At 34.6% G+C, this 21221-nt stretch overlaps 1 protein-coding gene across 1 annotated transcript in view; it reads right to left on the bottom strand.

The window, feature by feature from the left end:
- LOC142349780 (E3 ubiquitin-protein ligase UBR3-like) overlaps positions 1–21221 on the bottom strand; it is a 161360-nt gene that overhangs the window by 33430 nt on the left and 106709 nt on the right. The window contains exons 19-22 of the mRNA XM_075401549.1: positions 12684–12875; positions 12096–12268; positions 11203–11316; positions 3277–3658 (exon numbers count right to left, since the gene is read on the bottom strand). Of these exons, the coding sequence (XP_075257664.1) occupies positions 3277–3658; positions 11203–11316; positions 12096–12268; positions 12684–12875 (861 nt within the window). The remainder of the gene's footprint in view (positions 1–3276; positions 3659–11202; positions 11317–12095; positions 12269–12683; positions 12876–21221) is intronic.

Raw genomic sequence — 21221 nt, 5'->3', positions numbered from 1 at the left:
TGCTCAAACGCGTTAAAAAATTAGAGGAACTTCTAGACAATTTAGCATATGGAGACGATCCCCAGTGTGCTCTTGGTATTCTGCGTTTTTGCCTTGGTGCTCCCAAAAAATGGTCTACTCTTTGAGATGCCATTCTCCTTCGGACGAATCAAGCAAAATCCTTCGAAAATTTGATTCGGTTCAGCGTGCAACCTTTGAAAGTGTTCTTGGAGTTTGTTGTCAGACACCTCTTGGGACCAAGCATGCCTTCCAATCAATAAAACCGGTGTAGTAATAAAACGATCAGCAGATCAAGTTCAGGCTGCATACGTTGGATCTGTTTTTCAATCCCCTGTTCTTGTAGAAAAATTAACAGGCCATAATACAACTGAAGACATCTCATTTGTTAAGGCAGTTGAAGAATTGAGTGAAATTGCGACTACGTATCCCTCTCAAAGGAAAATTCAGAAGGAACTTGATAACTCAGCCTTCGACAACATGTTAGGAAAACAAAGTTCCGTAAGAGAAAAAGCTCGTTTGCAATCTTTCTCTACCGCAGTCTGGTGCCTGGTTATCCGCAGCCCCCATTCCAGCTCAGGGGCTACACTTATCTTCCAATGAAATCCGCGTTGAACTCAAATATCGACTTGGTGTAAAATTCTACGAGAACGAGAGAAAACTTCCTTTTTGTAAATCTGGGACTCTAGATGTAATGGGCGACTATGCGGTGTCATGTCACGGTCCCGCTGATATGATCTCTCGTCATGATCGTATAAGAGACAAGATTACATCAGCTTGCTCGGGAGCTCTTTTGTCTCCCATTTGTGAACAGAAAAATTTACTACTCGACAATGACTCCAGACCGGGCGATATTTTCTTACCTGTATGGAATGCCGGTCAACCAGCAGCTTTAGACGTTACCGTCACTTCTCCCTTGCAGTCAATCCTCATTATAAATGCGTAAAGAAGAGCGGTTTCCACTGTCAACTTCTGAGGACAGGAAGTACGAACAGTACGCCCAGAAATGTAGTGAAGTCGGAATTCAGTTCATTCCTCTGGCCTCTGAAACCTTTGGAGGATTTTCAGAGACAGTTCGTAAGACCCTCAAACGAATCGCTACTCTGGCTGATAAGAAGTTTGCAGCCGGCGGGGTTGTCGGTAGCCTTCAGTAGGTTATCTCAATCAGTCTCTGTTACAGCAATTCGGGGGTCTGCAATCATGCTCCTTGCAAGGGACGCGAGACTAGACACAAATGAAACTGGAGCAACTCTTTGAATCCTTGCTGCAGAAGTTAAGAGGCGACCTTGAATAGTGTGTCATCCATGAGCGGGGACAATCTATGATGATAAGTTTTTGACTCACCCAATGAGCGGGGAGCTCAAAATTCAAACTGATAATATCAATGATCGTTTATGAACCAAGATTTTCTTATTGTAAATTTTATCAGATCCAAAAAAAAGACTAAATATCCAGTTGAAAGTTTTTCTCAAAAGAAGTGCTACCAAACATGAAGAAATCATTAGAAATTGGAGTTGTTGATTACGTCAAGTAAGAAAATTGTTTTGAATTCATCTCATTTTATTGAAACATAACGAATAAGTTTTTTTTACATTTCGCTTAATTAAAAACTGAAATTTTCGTGCTTTAAATATCTCACTCAGTAGAATTCCGTAACTTGATGAATCAACAAATTTGGAGTTAATTACAGAAGGTATGTTTTAAAGTCAAAGTCAAAAAAGAAGTTGACAAGACGGTTGCAGTGTTGACAAAGAAGACATAGTTCTGTTTTCTCAAGTAACAATCTGTTTTTCTGGAAACAATTTCCCCAAATGTGATCAATTCAGATAATCATAGTCATATAGAATTCTTCAAAACTGACGAAATTGCTTTTTGCTAGCATTTTGCACCAATTTAGAAAAAAAACTTCTATCTCAATAAAAATCTTTAAATGCCGGTATTATCTGAAGTGAGAATATATAAATGACTCCTATCGAAATTCTATTAAATTGCAATGTTAATCAAAATGAGATTGTGTGAACAGTGCGAACGTCAATTTCAATATTACTATGACGTCAATGAGGTTGAAAAAGAATTTTTTTCGTTCAAGTTTTTGCCTTTTCCGTTAAACAATTATTCGTGTCAATTTACATCATATAGACAATTAAAAACAACTGAACTAAATCAGGAAGGGTAACGATGTATGGCATAAGTTAAGGCAAAAATTTGATCGAAGGCAAGAAAATTTGATCGATTGGGGTGCTTGATGAGGAAGAGAATTCAAGTTGGGATTGTGGCGTGAAGTTAGGGTGAGGGGGGGTTTAAACAGTAAGCTATACAGTACACCATACATTTGTGTCTCCTAAACTATGTCTTCTAAACAGTTTTGGTGGATTGCATGATTAAAGTCCAGTTAAGTCTCTACAGGATTCACCTGTTTATACGTTTTTGAGGACTAAAAGTTAAACAGTTCAGATTAAATAGCGGTCGAGCAAAAAATTGCACAATAAAGACCACAAGACTAACATAATTGCTACAACCTTCGTTTGAGAGAAAGTAATCGGAGAAACTTAGTGTAAGGTACTAGTTAGTTTGAAAAGTTCATTAAAGATTTCAAAGAAGAAGCTAGCGTCTGTTTAACTTTTCGATTCCCATGTTCCAAAAAACTTTTCTGTTTTGGCTATATCGAAAATCTTTGGAACTACAAAAAAGTAAAAATCTAAAAATGTTGCTTAGAAGAAGAGAAAAAAGCCCACAAAAGAACAAAAACTTATATTTTTTTCCAGTTTTCTGTCTTTTGAATTTTTATACGGAAATTATCTCTTTGATGTGTTTTGAAACAAATTCAGATAATCAAATATAATTATTGTTATTTTCTAACAATATAATTCTAGCAATAATTATATTCTATCTATATTTCCAGTAATTGTATTATGAATGGTTGGTCTGTAGTTTATAGGGTTCGTCTGTAGTTTAGTGGTTGGTCAGTAGTTTAGATAGGTAGGATGGACGAAATAACATTTTAACAAACAATATTACCAGCAGTTCTTAATTCTATACATCTCCTAACAATCTAAGCTACTGTTAAAGCCCAATGTTTGAAAACAGAAGTCAACGTTCAAAAACAGGTACATGTTCGAAAATAAAGGCGTCAAAGAAGTCATGAACAAATTTGCTTCAGCTTAAAAAACTGTATAATACCTAAACTCCTCTTCGAGTCGTAGAAACCTGTGTTCTCGTAAAAAGTAGAGCGACTAAATAATAGCCGTTGAGCGGTTACTAGAAATATGAAATACTCACAGAAACTTGAGATTTTTTCTGTTTGCGTTGTGTAGCTTTTGCTCGGCAGCTTGTTTCCATTTGTCATCAATTCAAAGAGCACCGGGTAGTACAGAATCATCGACAGTTGATAGATAGGATTCCCGGACAACAACATCGTTGACACTGGGGCATCTGTGAGCACCTTGTTCATTTCTGACTTGATGTACTGATTACTATAATCTCTCAGAACCTTATCCAGGTGAGTTTCCGAGGTAGGAAAGTTAGCAAATGGTGTTTTTTGTGATGGCTTTTGCGGATCCGAATTTAAAATGGGCACTGTGAAGTTGCACTTCTTGCGACAAACGGGACAGTTGAACAAGCGACTGGAAATACCCCCAGAGCTTATGTCATCGTCGTGTATCTAAAAATTAGGCACGTTGGAATTTAACTAGGCATGTTAGATTTCTAGGCATTTACAAGCAATAAACGCCAGCATTTTCTAAAACTTTAAATTTTCCCAAGATGGTTAAAATCAAGGAAGGAATGGTAACAAAGGAAGGAAGCTCGGCAACAAATCAGCACAGTTGACCTTCAGTCTGAAAAAGACTGATAAGGAACAGAAAAAAATATTTTGGAACCAAAGTTATATCAAAGCATCATTACGGAATTGAAATAGGTTAAAAGTGTAAGCTCAACAAATCAAATGAGAACTAGCAGGCCCGTAAACGCTGTCTGAAATTATCTAATCCAAAATTGTATACATAGCAGGCAGATTGCCAAATAGCCGCAACAAAATTCCGGCCAACGTATATCAATAGGACTAAAAACCAAGCCGATTAGCTGAAATCACCGGCGTGATCTATAAATCCTATTCGAAACAATCAGAAGCTACTCAAAATATTTTTCTTAAGAAATACCGTAACTCCCACTAAATTTTAGTATCGACGTTTTATCAGTAAGAGCCTTTGCACAGGAGTCAACTATTAAAATTGAAACGTTTCAGGATAACCCTAAGTCACCTTAATAATGGTGTCAGAAGTCATTCAGAGAGTGAATCAAGTCAATTACGATCAAAAATTTATCATGCAATTCGGTTAAAACTCACTGCTAACTAGTAATAAATGATGCTGGCCGGCAGATCGCCCAAACAGCTGCCAAATTGACTTGCGTGCCGTATTATACAGATAGAAAATAAACCGACTAATGTCGGAAGAATTGTTTTTGAACGACAGGCGAAGGAAGCAATTTAATTCGGGGCTGTAGCCTAGATCAATTTTTCTTCATGGGTCCAAAAACAGTTCACCACGCCGGGATTCGAGCAATGGACCTCCCAATCCCTAACCAGAAGCACTGCCTACTTGGCTATCAGTACCTGCTTGTTGCTATGCTGCAATCGGTCTTATTTTAGCAACAAGCTTTACTTCGGAGTGAGATCACTCCAAAATGAAGAACGAAAGTGTGAAAAAGTCACTTGAGAAGTGAAAAAAATGTTCCAGGAGAAAAGCGCAAAAATGGTCAAGCGAAAAAATTCCATTAAAAAAAGACCAACACGTTAACAATAATTGCTCTGAACTTCGTTCAAGAGCAATTGAAAGGGACTTCTCCAATACTCCTCTTCGAGTCGTAAAGAAGAAGAGCGCCTAAACAATAGCCATTGAGAGGCTGACGGCGGCTATTAATAGATTACGAAAAATGACAGAAAACTATATTCAGCTTCAAAATGATTTTGGCAAGCTGTGATATTTATCAGCTATCACATGGTCTAATATTTCAGAATGATAGCCACAATTGGGAGAAACTTTTAATCTATTATATCAAAACGGTGTTGCTATTATGATTCAAGAGTTAGGGCAATTAAAAAATTGGAAATTTAGTTGAAGAAAAGGCAGATATGAATCAATGGAAAAGATGCATATAAAAAACTGAGGTTAAATCGCGTTAAGTAGGACTTCTCAAGGTATAAATATCTGTGCACGTCACAAAAATAAGGAAAACGGTACTAAAATAAGATAACAAAACATAGCGGGCAGATTGCCAGAAAATAGCCGCAATCGATTCGTAGATCGGCAGTCCAAAAAAAAAAACAGTAAAAAAGACAGACCAAAAAAATTCCTCTTTTCATTGAAGGCTGATCTGTTATATTTTTATTAAAATCTGTATAAGTTATTGCTGCCTCTATTAGTTGATCTCAAATAACCTTCATTTAGAAGGACACACACCCATTTGACCTTATCTCTTTGAATTAAAGTAAATAAAAGTCAATTTCAAAGTGAGGTAAGTCAAGTGTGACCAAAAATTTAATCACGCGCATGAAAAAAACTCGCTCCACTAAGAGCGAAAAATGACGTCACACATGCAATTCAGTTGAAATTGCATGAACGAATGAACAAAAAGTGTCTGTGACGTCATATGGTCGTAACAAAAATCATGACGACAAAATAAAAAACATAGCCGGAAGAATTCCGGAAGCGACTCGAAGCAACAAAACTTCACTAACAAAACCGTAACTGCAGCTGAAGCCATTACCTTTTGTATTAAACCATTAACTCATTACCTCCGCGGGTCTGATCTAAAAATCGGTGAAATTTAAACCACTGTCACCAAGAGAAAGAAAATGCAGCAAAATTTTATTTTTGAAAACGTTTGGTAACGTTAAAAAAGTCTGAAATATTTAGGATGGTCAAAAACTAATAGCCTGACAAAGCTGACAGGGCCATCACATGCCCTCAGATAATTAATGATTCTAATCTCAAAAAGATCGCGAAAGCAAACGGCAGATAAAAACTTTTCAAAAAAGACAGGAAAGTCAAAATTATTCAAAAAAGAGTGCTCAAACTTAAGAATCAGAGAACCAATACAATTAGATTTCTAATCACGGCAATTAAGACAAAAATAATACATGATTCTTCCTTGTTGTATATATGCTAGACAACAAGCTTTCATACTAATTCAAAAATTAAATTAATCATAGAAAAACAAAAGCAACAGACTAATACTCAAAGGCAAACAATCGTCTAAAAACAATACCCAGCCCGGAATAAAATTGCAATGAATAGTAATAAGTCAAAATGTTGGAAAAGACTTTCTAGCAAACTCCCAGTACTGCCTTATTTTGAATTAAATCAATTGCAAACAGAAGAAACCAAGATCTAAGAAAAAGCTGAATTCATTCAATTTTTTAACAACTGAAAAAATCAATATAACGAAAACAAAAGTAGGTGCCAGGACAAAACTAGAATGATACAAACGAGAATGTGAAGAATATGGACACAATGTTAGGAACACCGTAACAAAAAGACCAATTCTTGATTTTTGAAAGTTAAAAATCAAATTTAAAAAAATCAAGAAAAACGAGTACATTTCATTGATCAGCATTCGAGACATAGAAAAGACAACGAGTCATTCGAGACAAAAATCCAGCTCGCTGAACAGAATAAAACAAGAAAAAGCAGAATTCATACATACGAAACAATGAAACATTTTGCAAAAAAGTGGTCAAAAAATAATTAAGACTGCATTTATGAAAAAAAATTTATCTGTTTTTTCAAAAACTAAACACCAAAAAATGATTGAATTTTTATTGAAACGTAATTAAAGTCCCTCATCTTCCCCAAAATACTATTTCTAGTAATTAAATGCAAAATACAAACAAAAAACTGAAAAAAAATGCAAAAAACTACGAAAATCGGATTAACAAATGTACAATTTTATGAAACCAAATTACATCGAGGTAGAAAGAGGCAGTGAGTATATGAATTATCAAATGGAAGTTGCCATATTAACTGATTTTTGACAAAAAACAGCTAAAAGATCCAAAAATGGAGAAATTAATAGAAAAAGCCAAAAATTAACTAAAAAATCAAGAAATATGTGCCAATTTCGCATTTGAAACGCAATTTCAGGCTATACAAAATACTGTGCTAACAATTTCCCGGGTTTACATTTCAACATAGCATCGATTAAAAATTATTTCCACAAAAAACCAAATTACAAGCAAAAAAACTAGGCCACTTAGACGAAAAAACGGCTAAAAACGGTTATCTATATGTGCCATTCAGTCAAAAACTACTTTTCAATGTCAAAAAGTCATTCACTAAACGCAGCGCATGATCAAAAAACTTCTCTCGCTCAGAAAAAAATTAGTTCACACTGCAATTTTACTCGCTTTCGCTTTTAGGTCAAAACATCGTCTGAACGAATAGTACTTCCGGTAAAAAAAAAACCTTAAGAAAACCAATACTCCTCTTCGAGTCGTAAAACATACCCGGCAGATTGCCGGAAAATAGCCGCCGTTGATTCCAATAAGCATGATTGGGATTGAAATAACAGAAGATAATGAAAAAGAAAGATTTTTGTACAAAAACATTTTTTTTAAGTCCGATTTATTTTGAAGGCATTTCGTAGTTGAACATACTTCTGTTTCTTAGAGAGAGGCTACAGGGGCTCCTATCAATAACAATAAGCATTAGAGATGGTAAATAAGACTTATAGGAACGACGTTCAAATAGCGGGCATCTAAAATTGGGCTTTATGGGTTTATCCCGTTTCTACTTATGACTTCAATTTTTTATACTGACCCTGTTCATTTTGAATTGCTTTGCTGCGCAACTGATGTTCAAAATCACTTTTAGCAGAATGAGAGAAGAGAGAAACTAGCCTAGAGAAGTCAAAAAGATTTCACGCAAAATGTTGAAAAGGCGGCAAAATGAGGTAAAGCGAAACATTTTTTTATTCGACGAAGTTAAAAAAAAAATAGGAGCGCTATAATAGCCGGCTGAATAGATGAGGGCGGCTATTAAAAAACCAAGAGAAGGCCAATAATAGCCCCAGCTATCGCTGTGCGGCTATTAATAACTCGCTAACTCAATGTTCTGAAAACAGATGAGAAATAGCTCAAACCGCTCGACGGTTCAATCCTGCTACGGTCGAAACAAACTTAGTTCGTCTCATTATTTGAAGGTTGCCAGCAACACACTGAGCTACAAGAATATAAATTAAACTGAATAAAAAACATTAAAAAAGGAAATCACCTTTCATATTTGAATCAGGTACTTGTCTATGGTTTGAGAACTATTACTTTAACTGTCGAAAAAGATAATTTCTATACGATCGTAGAATCCCAATATTGATGACACAGTATCATTAGTATAGGCTACAAAGCTTCACAATCATTTCCTTATGCAAAATAAATATTGTCTTAATCGTTCATTACTGCCAAAAACAGTCAGCTATCTTTTTTACAGCAGCTTAGGAAGGACCCAGACCGCATTTGATTTGCTAATTGACTTCGATTTTGCTAATTGAAGAAATTATATTCGTTTCCTGATGTGTTTGTTTATCCTGTTCCTAAAATTCACACTAAATGGTGTTTGTTTAATACGATTACACCAACTGCGTTCTTTATTATTCCGACCCACTTTAGTGGGGGAGGAACTACAAACTCAACTAGTTTTTTTTTTTGTTTTCAATTTTCGTCGATCGATATATTCATCGCACAGGATTGTGAGTGGTATCATTAGAAAGCATGTCAATGGTAGAATTTAAAATCAAAAAAATCTTTTTGAATTTCGCTTTTACGAGGAGTTACGGAGGTGTGAAGGAATGTGAACGTGGGCCCAACTACAGTCGATTTGTTCACATTTTTCGTAATTTTTGCGTAAATTTTTATCAATTTCTGCTAAAATATAAATTCTTAACGATAGTCTTAATGGTTTTACGTTTAAAGATAGAAGAGAGTTGATGAATAGTATGAACCAACAGTTTTCGTTTTTCAGAAATATTTTGAAAATTGAACATTTTCTTTTTTCATAAAATGGCACCGAATACGCCTATTTGGCCCACTATGTCCAGTTTGACCGGTGGAGCAGACATGAAAACCACTAACAAATCTTTCTTTATTCGGATATGGGCTAATTGTACCTCAGGTTCCTTAGAGGGTTTTCTGAAGTAACATTTTCGTGGTCTTTCCCTAATTTAAATCGATATTTTTAAAAATAGATGTTTAGTTTATTTTTGATATATTAAAATTTTGTTCGCCAAAAAATCTTTTACGCATCTTTTAAGAAAACATTTAAGTTTTTTTTTAAAAGCCGCGGAGCGATATCAAGGTCCATTTTGGTCTCATCGTTGCTTTTTGCAATGAAAAAGGATTCTGATTGAATTTTGGGTGTCCCTTTTGAAAAATTGTGTGTATTTTTTTCAACCCAATTAAAAAAAGTTTTTTCATTTAAAGTTTCAATGATTAAGAGGTCCCTATAGGTTCCAATAGTGTCCAATAAATCAATATTGTGTTTTATTTATAAGTGCAGCTCATGGTTTTTATGGCCCCCACAATTTTTCGTTTTTACTTTATTCTGGAGTTTTTACCAGAATTTAATGTTTCTTTTGTAGTCTTATGACTGGGTCTAATTACTGAAATGTCTAATTCGTTATTGATGGAGCTATTAAAAACACTATTCAATGCTTTCAGTTAACACAATGGTTTATTGGTAATATACTCAATAGGTACCCAAAAATCTTTTTGGTCAAATTGTCTATTACGGTAACGTTTTGAACATTTTGTAATTGAGAAGCAGCAAAGGCTCAACCAGTTTTGGTCTACTTGTGGAAAGGTTTAGTTCAAAAATTAATCGCATTGTAATGCGGCGCTGTAAATATTTTTTGTGATAATTTTGCTTTTTATTTTCTTTTATGTTAGTTATAAAGCAGAAAGATTTCAAATCACACGTCAGTTACTAACAAGTCAAATATAGGTGCAAAAGGCGTGGTGCAATAAAAATACAAAATATTTTCAACGCAAAGAATAGTGTTTTTCCTTCAACACCATTTGCATAAAAAAATTCGTGAAATTTTGAGTTCTGCTTGTATTCAGATTTGATGTGTAGTCTTTTGACTTAGTGTCACTAACGAAATGCACAAATAGCTTACCAAGCAGTAACAGGCAGCAACAACTATTTACCATTTTTCACTTGAAAGCTTACGGTTGTTATGCCTTACGCTTTGAAAAAAATAGAAATTTGCCGATTTCAATCTTAGTTCTGCAACTTTTTCCGCGTATTCTCAATAATCAGAGGTCCCTTTTTTATTTGCATAAATTTTTTTGACATTTTCCCATTTCTGATGTTCTCTTTTGCTGTCTTGTCCGATCATCACGTTACTGGCACATTAAAGACAAGTCGCATATCACAATAATGTCGGTGAAAAAGGTGCAGTTGATTCTATTCAATTTTTTTAGTGAATAGATTTTAATCTTGTAGGCTTTGGCAACGTTTCCTCGCAAAATTGAACTCACTTCTTGATTTTTGTATGTATTTGCACTTTTTGTAATAGTATGACATACCGAACAATGAAAAGTCTCAATGCTTTTGTATGAAGCCATAAAGGAAGCCAACGAATGATTTTAGTTTATAGCGAATTGCTTTCATGACATTGAATTTTATCATTTTCAAAAGTGTAAACGTATTTTCTAACTTTGTCCCTTTTTGTTTTCTATCTACTTGTTAATTATTCTCAATAAAGACAGGTCCCAAATCTTTTCCTGTGAAATGCAAGTCATCTGTTTTCGTCTTCTTTTTATCTGATGCTGTTTTGGCTTTTTCATTGAGTTTTCTAAGAACAAATAGATAGACATTGAGTTTTGGTCGTAAGTAAAACTTGTTGTTTGTATTTGATTTTGTTGTTTGTCTCGTCTCTTATTCTACTTAATGGCAGTTATCATCGACCCTCTAATGGGTTATTGTTTCATTTGTATAGTGGTTAGAGCTTAAAGCGATTTTTCAAATGGATAAACAAATTATTATTTTCGAACAATAAGTAATTTTTTTGAAATTTTTCTATCTCTTCCTCATTTGGCAGACAATTACGCCGCAAACTTGGTTGAACGGCGTCGGAACATTATGTGCAAACGCATATTAGCGAGCCTCCTTGAAATTTCAATTGCGTTCATTTTGAAAGTCGGTAACTTACGTGCAATGTGGCCTTGTATTTATTAATGCAGGAGTTATGTGCAATGTGGTCACACATTGAGATGCTCAGAACTCCAGCAGGACTCAGACACGCATCTAGGAAGCCAACTGGAACCTACGGCAACCAAAAACACATTATTGCAGACTATGGTCAGTCAATTTGCTCTCAAACAAGCCTCACTTTAGCCGGGGAGGGGTATAATGTCGCAAAAGGGTTTAAAATAATGGCATCACAACTGCTTATTATAGATCACTACTGGGATTTAAAATGGATCATGAATCCAATTTTGGTGCACTTTTGATTTGAATTTTAGTAATAAACTGCTGCGAATTAAGTTAGCAGCCTAAAATCTGAATAAGAGCAATTTATATCACGCAAAAATAAAGTCAAGAGTAAAAAAAAATCAAGCGGCGACTCGAAAAATCAAGGCGTCAGACAAAAAAATCCACCAAGCAAAAACTTTCATTGAAAAAGACCCACAGTACTAAGGTAATTACTATAAACTTTATTTAAGAGCAATTAATTCGATGATCTTTCAGATGCTTCTACATGTTCTCCTATAGACTGACTGACCTATATTTAATGGACACAGATTAACTTCCATTAAAATGTCAAACAAGAATTTGTACACAATAAGGCTCATTTAAGCTTCCGTTTGCGTCAAAAAACTTTGGGGTTGTTGCTTTTTCAAATGGGTTTTTAGAAAATTACAGATAAAATAATCAACGTTTTTTTTCATCTTGACCCAACAACTCCAGCCATTGATGTCTTACTCTGAATTCGCACCAATCTTTTCATCTTAATTCCCTGAATACATACTATTAACTGACAAAAACAACGATTACTGTATAGTTTTCTGAGATAACATTTGACAGTTCAAAGGGTTTTCTTACGTGTGAGTCCGGGAACAGCTTCAAGTATTGGTATATTCGATCTTGGTACAATTTGGAGACCGTTACTGGTTCCAGACCAGCACTCTCGCAATCTTCTTCAATGCTCGTGTTCAACTGACTGTCTTGAGTTATATGTCCGTCTGATCTCTCTCCACTACGTCTCTTCGATAGAACTAAAACCGACAATCATTTACAACTGCTGAACTTCAGTTTAATTCGTGATCGTCTGTAGACAATCAGGAAACTAGAACGAGACAATACCCTCTAATTAGTTTACGGAAAAAGTAAATTGGGCAAAATCCACTGAGTCATAGGTGAAATGTCAGCATAGTATACTAGTGCTATTTCACATTTACCAAGCTTGTAAAAGCCGGTCCAGTCTTTCCATCTAAGGAATTCCGTAAGATTGGTCATACATTTTGATCAACTGTAATAATAAACTCTACAGCAAGTATGAAAAACTTCATTTCTGATAAGTTAAATTGTTTGCACTCCTTTTTCACTAGTAATTTACCGTTTAGTATATTAGAAAACCAAAATATCGCCCATCTTTAATTGTCAAGTTAACAAAGCCAACGATATACTTACCATTTGAATTTTGTCCGAATGCCATAATGACTAAATAATCGTTGCAAGAAGAGGCGGAGCTATTTGCACCCGACGACTGTTCCGTGTTCTCCTCAGCTACCCCTTCACCAGTAGAGGGAGTATTGGTCTGGTTGCATATCACACAACGCTTCACAGAACTGTCGTCGTGCTCACCAGACGCTGTGCTCTGTTCTGTCAACAGTTTTATATTCTTATAGATTTGGGACCGTATTTTTTACCCAATGCCAAAACGTCTCTATGGTAACTTAAATAAATTAGTTTTCAGAATCTAAGGACATGTTATTCAGTCATCAGAAAATCATCATTCATCTGCCAGATCATCAATAGGCTTCTAAGAAGCCTAGTGAAGTTAAGCATTGAAGCAGTTAAAAGATACTTGGTAAAAAATACGTCTTCTAACTTAACAATACGCGAAAATTTGCCAAACAAACTCATTACAGGAAAAATTCGTTAAAAATCTGAAAAGATCAGTGTAAGGAAAACTTTAAAAAACTTTGCCTAGAATATAACAATGAACAAACACAGAAAGCAAGACTTCCAATTTGTTTCTGTCCACAGTCAGCATTTTACTTGAGCATGATATCGACAAATTTCCTTACCTTACACCAATAGATTTAGAACAACAGCCGGTTGCCTTTTTATCAATTTTGAATGTTTCTCAAGTTTAAACAAGCCATTAATGAAATAAATTTCTTCAGTGGGCTCTAGCACCTCGAAAATATGGCTAATAACGTTGAGATTTCACTCAGATGCAGTTTCTTCAAAGTTAAAACACGATTTTTTCTCTCCAAGTACAAATTGAGCCGTCCTTTCTTAAACCGGGAATATTTCTAATCAGATGACTCGGTTCAGCTTCTAGGGACTCTTTCGTTGTTTTGCGCATAATTGCGTATAAAAATACAGCATATTGAACTCTGGGTTGTACACCTAACAATAAAACAAATAAAAATGAATCAACTTTACGGTATCATAACATAACCGACTAAACGTCGGAAGAATTGCTCTCGAACGACTAGTGCGAGCTCTAATCATTTACAGCCTGCTTCAGTCGGCGGGAGGGAGGGAGGGGGAGCCTAAATGGGACTAAGAAGTTCAATAGTGGGCTTCGGATAACCACATTAGAGGTTAACATATACCACTATTAAGATTTAAAGTGAAAAATGGCACCAGTTTTGGCGCATTTTTTAATTGACATTTGGTATTAAATTGCCACCAATTGAGTTCAGCTGCTTGAAATTGTGATTGAGAGAGAGATTTAGATCACGCCAAACGCAAAAAGTCAAGCGCGTAAAAGTTACCCGAAAAGTCAAAATTGTCAAGCGTAAATTTTGCATGAAAAAAGACAAACACGTTTACAATAATTGCCATGAACTTCGTTCAAGAGCAATTAATAAAACATTAATTGTGAAAATGTCAGTAATAATTTCAAACGATAAACAGAACATGAATTTGTTCAAATTGACAATTAAGAAGTGCACATGTTGGGTAAATTTTGAATAATCACAATAAAAACTTGAAAATGTCAGTAATCTTTTCAAACGATGAAAAGAACATGAATTTATTCAAATTGTCAATTAAGAAGTGCACATGTTGGGTAAATGTTGAATAATCACAATAAGAACTCCAAGGTACTTTGGGTTTAGTTCAATATATTCCTGCTTAATTTTTATTGGCTGTTACTTCTACTAAAATTAACATTTTACAGTAATGGATTTGCTACTCAACCGATCGAGAACCTCGCAAAGGCTTCTCTGATAATGTATATTATTGTTTATCTCATTACATATACTGTATCATCGGCAAATAGTACGAAATCAAAACCATTGCGAAATTGCGTGATCTGAAATATAAAAGGAAAAGAAGAGGCCCAGAACTGAACTCTGTGACACACCAACAAAAATAGTTTTTATTTATCATAGTTGAGCACCTATTCTAACGCGCCGACTTTTGTGCAATAGGTAGGAGGACATGGGTTCCTGGACCGGCTCTGTCGCTCAAACCAAGAAGTACAAAACTGATTTTGTGAATCAAAGTTTCCGTTAATCCAACAATTTTGCTCATCGTTTTTTGTTAAAAATTCCCATGACATCTCTATATCAGGTGCAAGCTTGACAAAACCGTTAACCGAGTATAATTCTCTTCTCAAGCCATACTGCTTTTGGGAGAAATCACTGTTTTTATCTGGAAAACTGCTTACCTGATCAAACAAAAAAAATTTCAAAGATTTGCGGACTGTCGCATAGAAATGGGCGTAATATTGTTCGGATTAATTAAAATTCCCAATTTATGGAATGGAATAACTGTAGCTTTCTAATAACGAATGCTTTATTCACAAATTTCAATTGCTTTTTTATTATCAATTGAATACGAACATAGGGAAAGTTTCGGGAAAACCATAGAACATCTCATCAAAGTTGTTGTCAAGGCCAAAGGCCGATTTTGAGAGTCCCTCAACTTCAATTAACCCTTTAAAAAAGCATTCATTTCTTTTTTGCTTGATTAGTTGTCCTATGATAGAAATTACGTTTTTTCACTTAATTTTTCAAACTTGTTTCTTATCTGACAGTATTTCAACTTAAATGATTCAACCTTGTCACCAAGAAATTTTGCAGGAGGACTTTGAAGTTTAACTTTAATTTTTCAAGTTCAACTTTGATATCAACACAACGTTGTGTGAGGCTTGGTTGTTTGAATATTTTAGTTGGAATAAACTGATTTATTGTCGCTTTTATTAACATATGAAACTTCATGGAGTGCGCATTTAAAGCATCAGTACCATAACGTGCAACAAAAGTACCTAAAACTGGATTAAGTTTAAAACTCAGGTCTCTCAAATTGACTAATCATTCAGAATTTTCCAGACTTGCACAGTAAAGGCATTTTCTGCAACCAGTTGAAACTTAGACTTACTATTTAAAGGGAATAATACTTTATAATGGTCCTTAATAGTAGTCTAAAAAATGTCTCAATGCTTACAGTATGCTAGATCGATGCTGCATTTTTTGGCCCGTCTCCCGTGCGTTCCCAATAAACTGAGATTTACACGATGAGAACAATTTTCAAAGCAAATCACTGAAAGGCTTGTTATGGTCGATATTAAGGTGATATAAAGGAGAGGAAAGTTATCAGGTTTTAACTCAATTATAGGTAGTCTTGAAGTACCTCTGTAAAAATTTTTATATATATACCTTTCATTTCAAGTGATTATGATGAAACAACTCCAGTTTTTGTTACTTAAGTTGGACAGCTAAAGCATGGCAGAAACTGTTTCTGAAGCTAGCTGCTCAATGTCTTTTGATACAGTTTTGATACTAGATTGGGATGCCACCTCCTTTCGTCTCTGTTACATGCAATTAGTTTATGATAGCCATGTATTTCAAAACAATCTGTGTCTAAGGTTGAACAATGTTTCCGTAATATCAATTACAATAGTTTTAACGGCTTTATTTGATACAATCAGTTGAAAGATAATTGGTGAAAAATTCTTCTTCAAAATTTACAATACTCGAAGTTTCGCCAAACAAATTCATTACAGGAAAAATTCGTTAAAAAATCTGAAAAGATCAGTGTAAGGAAAACTTTAAAAAACTTTGAAAGTGAATCAGCTTTGCCTAGAATATAACAATGAACCAACACCGAAAGCAAGACTTCCAATTTGTTTCTGTCCATAGTCAGCATTGTACTTGAGCCTTGATATCGACAAATTTCCTTACCTTAAGCCAATAGACTTAGAACAACTGCCGGTTGACTTTTTAGGTTTGATGGATCCAAATATTATAAGTCAATTTTGAATGTTCCTCAAGTTTAAACAATTAATCATTGAAATGATTTTCTGCATTGGGCTTTCGCGGCTCCAAAATACATGTAATAACGTTGAAATTTCTCACAGATGCAGTTTCTTACAGTTAAAACTCATTTTTTCTCTCCCAGTACAAATTGAGCAGTCCTTTCTCAAACCGGGACTATTTCTAATCAGATGACTCGGTTCAGCTTCTAGGGACTCTTCCGTTGTTTTGCACATCATTGCGTATAAAAATACAGCATATTGAACTCTGGGTTGTACACCTAACAATAAAACAAATAAAAATGAATCAACTTTACGGTATCATAACATAGCCGACTAAACGTCGGAAGAATTGCTCTCGAACGACTAGTGCGAGCTCTAATCATTTACAGCCTGCTTCAGTCGGCGGGAGGGAGGAGGGAGGGAGGGGGAGCCTAAATGGGACTAAGAAGTTCAATAGTGGGCTTCGGATAACCACATTAGAGGTTAACATATACCACTATTAAGATTTAAAGTGAAAAATGGCACCAGTTTTGGCGCACTTTTTAATTGACATTTAGTATTAAATTGCCACCAATTGAGTTCAGCTGCTTGAAATTGTGATTGAGAGAGAGATTTAGATCACGCCAAACGCAAAAAGTCAAGCGCGTAAAAGTTACCCGAAAAGTCAAAATTGTCAAGCGTAAATTTTGCATGAAAAAAGCCACACACGTTTACAATAATTGCCATGAACTTCGTTCAAGAGCAATTAATAAAACATTAATTGTGAAAATGTCAGTAATAATTTCAAACGATAAACAGAACATGAATTTGTTCAAATTGACAATTAAGAAGTGCACATGTTGGGTAAATTTTGAATAATCACAATAAAAACTTGAAAATGTCAGTAATCTTTTCAAACGACAAAAAGAACATGAATTTATTCAAATTGTCAATTAAGAAGTGCACATGTTGGGTAAATGTTGAATAATCACAATAAGAACTCCAAGGTACTTTGGGTTTAGTTCAATATATTCTTGCTTAATTTTTATTGGCTGTTACTTCTACTAAAATTAACATTTTACAGTAATGGATTTGCTACTCAACCGATCGAGAACCTCGCAAAGCCTTCTCTGATAATGTATATTATTGTTTATCTCATTGCATATACTGTATCATCGGCAAATAGTACGAAATCAAAACCATTGCGAAATTGCGTGATCTGAAATATAAAAGGAAAAGAAGAGGCCCAGAACTGAACTCTGTGACACACCAACAAAAATAGTTTTTATTTATCATAGTTGAGCACCTATTCTAACGCGCCGACTTTTGTGCAATAGGTAGGAGGACATGGGTTCCTGGACCGGCTCTCTGTCGCTCAAACCAAGAAGTACAAAACTGATTTTGTGAATCAAAATTTCCGTTAATCCAACAATTTTGCTCATATCGTTTTTTGTTAAAAATTCCCATGACATCTCTATATCAGGTGCAAGCTTGACAAAACCGTTAACTGAGTATAATTCTCTTTTCAAGCCATACTGCTTTTGGAAGAAATCACTGCTTTTATCTGGAAAACTGCTTACCTGATCAAACAAAAAAAATTTCAAAGATTTGCGGACTGTCGCATAGAAATGGGCGTAATATTGTTCGGATTAATTAAAATTCCCAATTTATGGAATGGAATAACTGTAGCTTTCTAATAACGAATGCTTTATTCACAAATTTCAATTTTTTTTTCTTATCAATTGAATACGAACATAGGGAAAATTTCGGGAAAACCATAGAACATCACATCAAAGTTGTTGTCAAGGCCAAAGGCCGATTTTGAGAGTCCCTCAACTTCAATTAACCCTTTAAAAAAGCATTCATTTCTTTTTCGCTTGATTAGTTGTCCTATGATAGAAATTACGTTTTTTCACTTAATTTTTCAAACTTGTTTCTTATCTGACAGTATTTCAACTTAAATGATTCAACCTTGTCACCAAGAAATTTTGCAGGAGGACTTTGAAGTTTAACTTTAATTTTTCAAGTTCAACTTTGATATCAACACAACGTTGTGTGAGGCTTGGTTGTTTGAATATTTTAGTTGGAATAAACTGATTTATTGTCGCTTTTATTAACATATGAAACTTCATGGAGTGCGCATTTAAAGCATCAGTACCATAACGTGCAACAAAAGTACCTAAAACTGGATTAAGTTTAAAACTCAGGTTTCTCAAATTGACTAATCATTCAGAATTTTCCAGACTTGCACAGTAAAGGCATTTTCTGCAACCAGTTGAAACAGACTTACTATTTAAATGGAATAATACTTTATAATGGTCCTTAATAGTAGTCTAAAAAATGTCTCAATGCCTACAGTATGCTAGATCGATGCTGCATTTTTTGGCCCGTCTCCCGTGCGTTGCCAATAAACTGAGATTTACACGATGAGAACAGTTTTCAAAGCAAATCACTGAAAGGCTTGTTATGGTCGATATTAAGGTGATATAAAGGAGAGGAAAGTTATCAGGTTTTAACTCAATTATAGGTAGTCTTGAAGTACCTCTGTAAAAATTTTTATATATATACCTTTCATTTTAAGTGATTATGATGAAACAACTCCAGTTTTTGTTACTTAAGTTGGACAGCTAAAGCATGGCAGAAACTGTTTCTGAAGCTAGATACTCAATGTCTTTTGATACAGTTTTAATACTAGATTGGGATGCCACCTCCTTTCGTCTCTGTTACATGCAATTAGTTTATGATAGCCATGTATTTCAAAACAATCTGTGTCTAAGGTTGAACAATGTTTCAGTAATATCAATTACAATAGTTTTAACGGCTTTATTTGATACAATCAGTTGAAAGATAATTGGTGAAAAATTCTTCTTCAAAATTTACAATACTCGAAGTTTCGCCAAACAAATTCATTACAGGAAAAATTCGTTAAAAAATCTGAAAAGATCAGTGTAAGGAAAACTTTAAAAAACTTTGAAAGTAAATCAGCTTTGCCTAGAATATAACAATGAACCAACACCGAAAGCAAGACTTCCAATTTGTTTCTGACCATAGTCAGCATTGTACTTGAGCCTTGATATCGACAAATTTCCTTACCTTAAGCCAATAGACTTAGAACAACTGCCGGTTGACTTTTTAGGTTTGATGGATCCAAATATTATAAATCAATTTTGAATGTTCCTCAAGTTTAAACAATTAATCATTGAAATGATTTTCTGCATTGGGCTTTCGCGGCTCCAAAATACATGTACTAACGTTGAAATTACTCACAGATGCAGTTTCTTCACAGTTAAAACTCATTTTTTCTCTCCCAGTACAAATTGAGCAGTCCTTTCTCAAACCGGGACTATTTCTAATCAGATGACTCGGTTCAGCTTCTAGGGACTCTTCCGTTGTTTTGCACATCATTGCGTATAAAAATACAGCATATTGAACTACGACTTGTACGACTAACAATAAAACAAATAAAACAATCAAACTTAACGGTATCAAAAAAAACATTAATGAAAATGAAGTAATCATTGGTAAACATTGGTGAAAATGTCAGTAATCTTTTAAAACGATGAAAAGAACATGAATTTGTTCAAAATGTCAATTATGAAGTCCATTTGTCGGGAAAATGTTGAATAGTCACAATAAGAACTCCAAGGTACTTTGGGTTTAGTTCAATATATTCCTGATTAATTTTTATTGGCTGTTACTTCTACTAAAATTAACATTTTACAGTAATGGATTTGCTACTCAACCGATCGAGAACCTCGCAAAGGCTTCTCTGATAAGGTATATTATTGTTTATCTCATTACATATACTGTATCATCGGCAAATAGTACGAAATCAAAACCAATGCAAAATTGCGTGATCTTATTGAAATATAAAAGGAAAAAAGGGGGCCCAGCATTGAACTGTGACACACCAACAAAAATAGTTTTAAATTAGCATTGTTGAGCACCTACTTTAACGCTCTTACTTTAGTACGATAGGTAGGAAGACATACGTTCCTGGACTGGCTCTCTGCCGCTCAGACCAAGAAAAACAAAGCTGATTTTGTGAATCAAAAGTTTCCGTTATACCAAAAATTTTGCTCACATCGTTTTTTGTTAAAAATTCCCATGACATTTCTATTACAGAAGCCAGCTTGACGAAACCATTAACCGAGGATAATTCTCGTCTAAAGCCATACTGCTTCTGGGACAGAGCATTGTTTTCCTTCGGAAAACTGCTTACCTGATCAAACAAAAATTTTTAAAAAATTCGCTGACTGTCGCATAGAAATAGCCGAAATATTGTTCGAATTAAATAAAATTCGCCCATTTATGGAGTGGGATAACTGTAGCTTTTTAAAAAGAAATGCTTTATTCACTATTTTCAATTGCTTTTTTCTTCTCAATTGAATACGAACATAGGGAAAATTTCGGGAAAACCATAGAACATCACATCAAAGTTGTTTCAAGGCCAAAGGCCGATTTTGAGAGTCCCTCAACTTCAATTAACCCTTTAAAAAAGCATTCATTTCTTTTTCGCTTGATTAGTTGTCCTATGATAGAAATTACGTTTTTTCACTTAATTTTTCAAACTTGTTTCTTATCTGACAGTATTTCAACTTAAATGATTCAACCTTGTCACCAAGAAATTTTGCAGGAGGACTTTGAAGTTTAACTTTAATTTTTCAAGTTCAACTTTGATATCAACACAACGTTGTGTGAGGTTTGGTTGTTTGAATATTTTAGTTGGAATAAACTGATTTATTGTCGCT

Source organism: Convolutriloba macropyga, chromosome 11 (genome assembly GCF_964194025.1).
Source record: "Convolutriloba macropyga chromosome 11, txConMacr16.3, whole genome shotgun sequence".
NCBI lineage: Eukaryota > Metazoa > Xenacoelomorpha > Acoela > Convolutidae > Convolutriloba > Convolutriloba macropyga.
Note: the sequence above shows the minus strand (reverse complement) of the source record. Positions and strands in the feature narration are given on the sequence as shown.